The sequence below is a fragment of the Parasteatoda tepidariorum genome, chromosome 5 (genome assembly GCF_982258835.1).
Source record: "Parasteatoda tepidariorum strain Cologne lab strain chromosome 5, Ptep-v5.0, whole genome shotgun sequence".
In the NCBI taxonomy this organism is placed as follows: Eukaryota; Metazoa; Arthropoda; class Arachnida; order Araneae; family Theridiidae; genus Parasteatoda; species Parasteatoda tepidariorum.
Window position 1 is genome coordinate 6,513,213 of NC_141759.1, and position 9,211 is coordinate 6,522,423.

The window sequence follows — 9,211 nt, forward strand, 5'->3', positions numbered from 1 at the left end:
GGGCAGAAATAAGCAACTTCCGATTGTAGGCGGGCAGAAATAAGCAACTTCCGGTTGGGGCAGAAATAAGCACCCCTTGACTGCCCATCACTTCCGCCGCACCGATGCCTGCTCTTACTACTGATGTCACTGACCATTAAAAATATAAAAAGTGGTGAATAGCAAAAATTTGTTAGAAGAGATTAAAATAAGCTACTTTTCTAACAATTTTTTCCTATTGAATGTAAAGGCAACAAAAAAAAATGTTTTTGGAATATGAATAATTTGCGATATAAGTGATGATAGTAGTAATGATTGTCCCGCAGTGAGCAGATCGTTAAGACACGGTTTCCAGCAGGGCACTAAACCACCTGTTTCATAATTGGTGATGCTGTGCCGTAAAAGAAATTATAATAATAAAATGAAATAAACAATATTTTGTAAATAATCTTTAAAATTTGAAATAAAGTTTCACATCCCCCACCACTTCATCTTATATTTATTCACTTTCCCCCCCCCCCCCCTCCATTTTTTAAAAAAAAATTATTGCAATACTTGTAAACTATTCCTTTGCTAGTTTTGTAACTGATAACAACGTAGAATAATTTTTCTTCTCTGCTACATGAGATATTTCAAATGGATCTTGAATACTTTTGCACGGCTGATTTTAAATCTGCAATCGGTTTATCTCAACAAGCTATAGTTTTATAATACTTTCCTAACGAGGAGTTTTTAAAATGTGTTCCAGTCAATACTAAATTCCCCCACTTCTCTGCTACGAAGGGAGTGGTAGGAAGAAGGTGTTTCAGTTTATGAAGCAATACTATTAGGTCATATAGTTTGTCTTAAGTGTTATTTTGGAAGGAGCAGACAAATACATATATACGTAAATAAACTTATACGTTCTTTGTAAACTTATACATTCAGTCAAAAATTGAACAAACTAAGAATATCATTTTAGAAGAAAAAAACTAAACAAAACTGAATTCAAGTTGAAAGTAACCACGCCCGAATCAGGTAAGATCAAGAAATCTTATAAATGCAACAAAATTTTTTTATCCAGTGTTATGAGTTGTGCAGGCACATTTTTGAAATATTCTTTACTCTGCGATGCAATACGTTGATATTTAAGGTTGTTTTTCGAAGACTCCGCCGTTTTATGAAATAATACTTTTTTGTGTGAATAATGTGCCATTTTAATTACTGCTGTGAGTTTGCAACAGTTACTCATGACTGTTCGGTTTAAGGTTAGCCAAGACTTTTCTGTCAAGTTTAGGGCTGTCAACGCTTATTTTGAAAATGGCGCAAAATATCAATGTGGAGAAAAGTCCCAGTTTTGGGGAGCGATTGTAGATTGTAGCGATTGTAGTGTAATTTTTTAACATTTAAAAACCTACTGCATTAACTGGATTCATAAAAGGTTGCAAAAACTGAGAATAAGGCAGTGATTTTTGTAATTTTCATCTAGGTGAAAATGTCGCCAAACTGGCAATTTTAAAAAAAAGTTAAATAACTTTTAAAATACAATTTATTTGACCGTGCTGCAGCCTAAATAATTTGTTACGGCAAGTTTATATATAGAGCTTAAAATCATTGGATTGCTTCCAGTGTAAAGCGTTTAAACTATGGCTTTTATTATTTTTCTTGGTGACAGAGCTTCGAAAAACCATATTAAGAGAAATATCGAAAAAAAAAAGAATCAGGTATGTGAAAAGTAAAGCTTAAATAATGTTCTCAAAATCTGGAAAAATTTCCTGTAATTATGGAATCATATTTTCGAGTTTGAAGATGGTTTGAAGGCCAAAACAAAATAAATAAATAGAACCCTATTGGAAAAAAATCTTAAAACCAGTATCAAAAACCAGTAAAAATGATACCAGAACCAGTATAACCATACTGGAAATTTTGAAACCAGTATGGCACCATACTGGAAATTTTAAAACCAGTATAGCACCATACTGGAAATTTTAAAACCAGTTTAACACCATACGGGAAATTTTAAAACCAGTATAACACCATACGGGAAATTTTAAAACCAGTATAACACCATACGGGAAATTTTAAAACCAATATAGTTCCATACTGGAAAGTGTAAAACCAGTATGGCACTATATCAGAAATTTAAAACCAGTATGGATCATACTGGAAATTTCGACACGAGATATAAAATCGTACTGGAAATTTTTATACCAGTTTTCAAACATACTGGGAGTTTTAAAGTAGTTTTAAAATATAGCTTCATTCTTAGTAAGTACATATTTTTCTGGAAATCTAACAGTTTTGACATTATCAAACTTCGTTTATTTTTTTATTTATTATATACTTATTTCAAATACTTAATTTCTTAGATTTTTATTAGAATTCTTTACGTATACGATATCAAGGGCGGTGAAAGCATATATTTTCTATATACATTAATTGAAAAAAATACATATTTAAAAATATTAAAATCATTTTATAATTTTGAAGAAAAAGGAAGTTTTTGAGTAAGATTTTTACACATTTTAATTACTTTAAAATCTGCTTAAAGTCATTTAAATGTTAGTAATTTTCCAAGAAAAGTAATTTAATAATAGATTGTGTTTTTATTCGTTTATTATTTATTTACTCATTTATTTTTTGATTTACGAAATTTATTTTAATCAAAGTCATGATGATAAAATAATATTATTAATTGTTAAATTTTATTATAAAATGTTTTTATTTGTTTATTTATTATATTTGAATTTATTCTAGAACAATGTTATTCCCAACCGAAACTAATTTATCAATTCGAGAAATAAATTAATTAGTTCAGGTTTCAAACAAAAACAACTTCGTAGCAAAGGAAATATGTTTACATAAATTAAAAATTGATATAAAATCTCAACTTTTTATTTTCAAACATAAAACTCTCCTTCATTAATTTATAAATTTCAGTCCGTTTTTGAAATTTGTGATTAATAAATTTAAATCATAAAACAAACTAAACTTTTTTCGAATGAAATAAATAAATTTGTTTTGTTACTATATAGTTAATTCAATTGAATCTATAAAAGAGAAAAAGAACGATTAATTCAGAAACGAATAATCACGAAAAGACGAGAATCGACTTTTAGTCGTTCGTTAAATCCATCGAGCTAGCGTGAAGCGATGAATTCGTTCGTTAAATCTATATCACGCTAGCTGATCTATACAGCTCAGTTTTTCTAGTTCTTTCCGTTTCTCTGTCTGAACTTCACAGCCAACTAATCTTGTTTACATCATGGAAGCATCGTGGGAAGAATGGCGTTATATTTTAGTAAGTGTATTTTTATCTTTATTTCTTGCTTTTATTTGCATCTTTGTTAGTTACAATAATGTTAAAACGTATGCTTCAGTAATATTTAAAGTAATCAAGACATATATATTATTCTTGAATTATTACTGCATGTGCATTTGATATGGGGTTCATTGCATTGAGACTCCATTGCATGAGAAGAAAGTATTTTTAATGTTTTTTCCTGGGTTTCTTAATGAAACTTTAATTGAAATAATTCTCTTTTTACATAAATTCTCATTAATATCACCGTTATTGACAAATTAATTATTTGTTTAGTTTTATATAATATTTGGAAACTTCGCGTTATATAATCAAATGTTAATCTCAAATTCTTTTGTTATTTTTAATGTCTAATTTTATTTTAAAGCATTTAATTATAATTATATTTAATTAACTGTTGGTACCATGAAGTTTCAGTTAAGCTAAAATAACATTTTAAAAACAAAGTAGTTGATACTTAAAAGTTTGATATTACTGCTAGTTAATAGTGTACATATATTTTGTAATTGTATAATTTCTAAATCAAATTTTTTTTTTTTCAGAAATGATTTGGAAAACAGCCTATTATTTTTTATTTCAATAGAGGTATGTTTTTCTTGTTCTTGACATATTCAACATGCAAACTATTATAGAATTTTTTTTAAAAATTCGATAGTTATTTTATCCTTTATAAATCTACATTTAGGGATGTTTCAGAGTCAAGATCCATTACACCAGCTACAACTGTCAAGATGCCTAAAAGATTTTAAGCTTACAAATTTTATTTATTATTTAAAAAAGAAAGACTAGTAGAGATTTGGCTGGGATGGCTGCGAGTTATACTCTTTAAATTGGTCCTGTTCTTTAATGTTTTTGTTTTAATTTCGCCTGGAGGTTTTTTTTTTCTTGTTTTAATTTCTCCTTATTGATGCTTTTAAGATGTTTGCAAAATTCCCAGAATTCTGAAAGTTTTAGTTAACAATATCAATAAAACATTTTGCTAAAAACATAGCAGTTGGCAGTCCTGAATTCATTATATTTCTTTGTACATAAAAGTGATACAGTGTACATAAAGATATTCAGTTTGTTGATAAATTGAATTAGTGAAGCCTTTTTGCAAGTTTTCATATTATAGTTACAAATTAATTATAAAATGGAACTGAATGCTTCATTGATTTTAATGAATGTAAAAAGTATATGCAGATTTAAATGTTTCAATATTTTTACTTCTAAGTTCTGCCTCTGAAAATTTCAAATTTTAATTTTATGTTTAAAACCTTTAATATGCTTTGTTATGATAATGTATTTAAATGTTAACCTTTTGACAAAGTTATGAGCTGAACTGTTTAAAAACTATTGTACTGAAACTAAAATCGTCAAAAGTTACTTCAGATCATTCATCCTTAAATTTTTGCATGGAGTCACTCTAAAAGTAGGTTGGTAATGTGCTTTCATGATGTGGGCGTTTGTGAATTCTTTTGTGTTGTCAACTAGAAGTGGGTAGTATGAGAGATACCTATGTTAGACATTAACTTCCCTTTATTAGAAATCTCTTTCAAATTACAAAAATAATAAAATTTTGGTGGACCATTATTTTTTCTTACTATTGTCGCGCTGATCTAAGTTTCAATTAGCCAGTTGAAATATTGAGTATATTTATAATTGATTGGTATAGTAGTTGAAAAATATGTAGTATTTGCAATTGTATTTTTCATACTTAATAGTTATTCTGAAAAATTGTTTTTACTGTATAAATTAGTTAAACCCTAATGTATCCCTAAATGTATAAATTAGTTAATTTACTGTATAAACTGTTTATTCTTAATTTAAAATAATTTATTTTAATCTTTTATTTATTTGCAGTCTGTGTATTTCAATATTACTTAATGTTAAAATTGTCTAATGGAATTAGCACTGCAATTTGAAATATTAACTTAATCAACATTGTAATCTAAAATTTAGCATAAACAGATAAAGCATAATATTAAAAGATAAGGCATGCAATGTCAAAAATGAGATTTTTTGAAATTGTTTAGTTTACAATTAATGTTAATTGAAGTTTTGTTTATATTAGGAGCTCTAAATGGAGATATTGTTGCTGGCTCTTTTTTGGTGAAGTGAGATAGATAATTCTACTAAGAGGTCGACATTAAAGAAAAGTGACGGATCCTGCACAACCAGACAACCTCCAACTAGACTGGAAAAGTGACTGTTGGAAAGTGCATTTTCGTCTCTATCTTCTTTGATATTGAGAAAGCTTACGATCGGACATGGCGGTACGGAATTTTGAAGACACTCTACGACATGGGACTTCGTGGAAATCTACCCATCTTTCTCAAGAACTTTCTGTCGAAGCGGTATTTTCGAGTAAAGTTGGGAACTACATTTTCTGATCTCTTCAGTCAGGCTGAAGGCGTCCCTCAAGGCAGTGTTTTAAGTGTCATACTCTTCATTATTCATGTATCACAAATCTTGAACGTGCTGCCACCTTCCGTATTTGTTTCACGATATGTTGACGATCCGAACATGTCATGTACAGGATTTGACGTGCGCGTCATTGAACGTCAACTGCAGTTGACTGTGAATAAAATTGTGGAATGGTGTGAAGTCCTACAAATCTCATCCTCTAAAGCAAGATGTCTTTCCATTAAGCTTGGAACGATTGTATGACGCTAGACCTTCACACGTCCGTCCATTTCATGCTCGCGTGAGCTCAATTATACATGGTTGATGCAGATAAGGCCTGCAAACGACGGTTGCATTTGTAAAGAGTAAAAATTAACCACAACAAGGAAGATATAATATTTTAACTATGCGAATCAATCAACTATTTGAATGCTATATTTTTTATTTCGCTACTAAAATATGACTATACTGATTTCGTTTGATTATAAGAAGATTAATATTTTTTAGGCTGTTATGGTAATGTTTATATCATTTAGTAATTGTGTAATTCTTATATCTTATTGAAGGCAGAGTTTAAATTATGTCATATTCAATGTTTAAAAGTTTTAATTTTGTGTCGTGTGTTTTTATTCAGTATGTATATTAATTATTATATTAATTATATCTTGTTGAGTTCAAAACAATTGTGAGATAAGAAAATCCTTTTAAAATTTAGGCTTATTTTATTATTTATGAACATGTGTCGTTATATAAATAATTCGCTCTTGAGATTTAACTTTTGTAGGCGATAACTTTCTTTCCTAATTTAATTTTTAGATATTATGTGATAAGTAAATTATAAAAATTAAATACTTCAAATAGAAAATGACTATATCAAATTGTGCTTTAAGTCAAGGGATCTTAAGAAAAATGTCAATAGAATGACAGAGTAAAAGAATTCAAAAATTTTATTTATATTAGTTAATAACTTGTGTCATTTAAGATTTTATTTGTAGCTATAATTACTACTCTAACCACTATTATGTTTGAATGATTAAAGTTGACTATAATTTAAATATCAAATATATCTAAAATTAAAATGGTTTGTATTTAAATCTATAGTAGCAAGCAAGTACATTGATCAAAATGTAACATAACTATATAATTATATTTTACAATGCCTGATTTCAAAGTAAATGAACAGTGTCAAATTAGATTCATTTCAAATATTTTTTGCGGCATTTCGAACATTAAATATTATATGTGTTATTTGCATTCAATTTTATTTATCAATTACAAATATAAACCAAAGATAATTGATTTATATGAAATCATAATTTTATAATTAGATTGTTTAAATTTATATTTATAGATATATACACTTCACACGGTCTCCTTATTGTGCATATGAATTTGCATTTGTCAAATATTTCCGAGGCTTATTTAACGAAATTTATCATTCAAATTTGTAATTACAAAGGATATAAAAATTAAAATTTTGACTTTAGTCAGTTTTTGACTATTCATTACATAATATTTCTAATCCCCAATCAATTTTCATAAAATCTGAAGAATACATTTACACTTTTCTTATGTTGCTGCAAAACATTTTTTGTGTAGTATTTTAGATTCAAATATTATTGACAATTATTTCTAATATATTAATTATTAAAAAAATTACATTAACTGTGAAGAAGTTTAAAAAAAAACAGTTTATTTGATTTTTATAAACATAATGCAAACTATAGCTTTTGACAAAGTGTTTTAGTTCCCTGTATAAACCAGGTGACTTTATTTATTTACTCGTATCAATGTTTTATTTTCCCATTCAGAGCAGTTCACTAACCTTCCTGTATTAAACTGTAGTACCTCACTATACTTGTGTTAAAAATAAATTGTTACACCATCCCAGTTTACTGGGTGTAGTACACTAGTGATACTGGGTTCGATATCATACTGGAATAAATTTTATACCAGCTTATGAAACACCGGTTCCGGTATGATACTGGTTCCGGTATGATACTGGGATCAGTTTGATACCGGCTTATGAAACACCGGTTCCGGTATGATACTGGTTCCAGTATCATACTGGGATCAATTTGATACCGGTTTATGAAACACCCATTCCGGTATGATACTGGTTCCGGTATCATACTGGGATCAATTTGATACCGGCTTATGAAACACCGGTTCCGGTATGATACTGGGTCCGGTATAATACTGGATCCAGTATCATACCGGAACCGGTGTTTCATAAGCCGGTATAAAAATTTTTATACTGGGAATTTTTTCCAATAGGGAAAACTGTATTTTAAACAGCAAAGTATGTTTCTTTTTCTTGTATTTCAAAATTTAAAATATTGCCTGACATAATAAATTTGCTTTATGATTCAAATCATACTTACTTTGATCTACACATGTTTTAGTGGGAATGTCGAATCTCTTCCCGAATGTCCGACATTCGCAGATGGTCCTCTTCTTCTTCCGGTGGAATCCACAGGAGACATCCGGATCATTGCCACACATGCCCGGATTGTCGACACACTCATCGATGATGTCACAATTTTTGCCACTAATGCCTTGAAAACACTTGCAATACTTTTCTCCAAAGTTACCTTGACAATCACCTTGAAAGTTACAATCTTCTTTTGACGTGCAACGACCTGAGCAACAACGTAAACAGCAATCAGTGCAAATATCATTTTTTGTGAAGAAAAAAAAAGAGTTTCTATTGCAGTGTGTACTTACAAACGTAAACTCTTTGTAAACAGAATAGGTGTCTCAGGTCTAAGTGATTTTCCTTCACTTCACACTTTTCCCCTCACCTCACCGTCACCATAATTCAGCAAGTCTTGCTGTTTCTCAACTCTAGTATATTCCAACTTGTTACTGAAACGTACTGCTATGGGGAAAAAATAATATTTGCCGAAACCGAAGAGGGGGAAAATGTGAAGAGTTGGGATATCGCATAACCTTGAGACACCTTTTTTGCTTACAGAGATAATATTTTTTTTTTAATTTAGAGAAAAACATAAGCCAAAATTTTACCTGTGTCTTCTTTGTTTCCACTTAATACTTTTAAGTCCATGAGATAAATGTCACTCACATTTCTTTCAGCACCAACAAGCTGAAACATGAAATAAATTATGAAACAATTTATTAGCAAGAGTGACGTATTCACCCCCATGTTCAAAAAGATAAAACTTTTAAATTTGTATATATTTCAGTTCAATTTATGAAAAGAGAAATGAAATTGTATAGTTTCCTTTAAAAAAGTTGCTTTTTGATTTTTAAATATGAAAAGATCACTTTGTGCCAAAAAGAAATATGAGATCGGATAATATTTTGTTTTAACTTTAAGAAAAATAAGAATCAAATTTATATCAACTGATAAAAAACGATTTCCTTTATCATACTCTTGATAACAGAATTATTCGTCAAAATTTTTCACATGGGTTTTATTGAAAAATATAGAAGAAAAAAAGATAAACAGATGTTGTTTACGATAGATTTTAACTCGATTGGAAAGGTATTTCATAAATTGCGACGGTTTTAAAATGAAGATTC

General features: G+C 29.1%; 1 protein-coding gene and 1 long non-coding RNA gene across 2 annotated transcripts in view; one reads left to right on the forward strand and one right to left on the reverse strand.

Moving 5' to 3' along the window:
* The window catches only part of LOC147808523 (uncharacterized), a 28,298-nt gene extending 19,311 nt beyond the window's left edge, over window positions 1-8,987 (reverse strand). The window contains exons 1-2 of the mRNA XM_087163279.1: window positions 8,693-8,987; window positions 8,050-8,307 (exon numbers count right to left, since the gene is read on the reverse strand). Coding sequence (XP_087019405.1) covers window positions 8,050-8,307; window positions 8,693-8,831 — 397 coding nt within the window. The 5' untranslated portion in view covers window positions 8,832-8,987. The remainder of the gene's footprint in view (window positions 1-8,049; window positions 8,308-8,692) is intronic.
* On the forward strand, window positions 3,045-7,581 carry LOC147808524 (uncharacterized). Its single transcript, XR_015433598.1, has 3 exons — window positions 3,045-3,259; window positions 3,823-3,865; window positions 5,334-7,581. It is a non-coding gene; the product is annotated as an uncharacterized LOC147808524 (long non-coding RNA).
* Window positions 8,988-9,211: the final 224 nt, after the last annotated feature.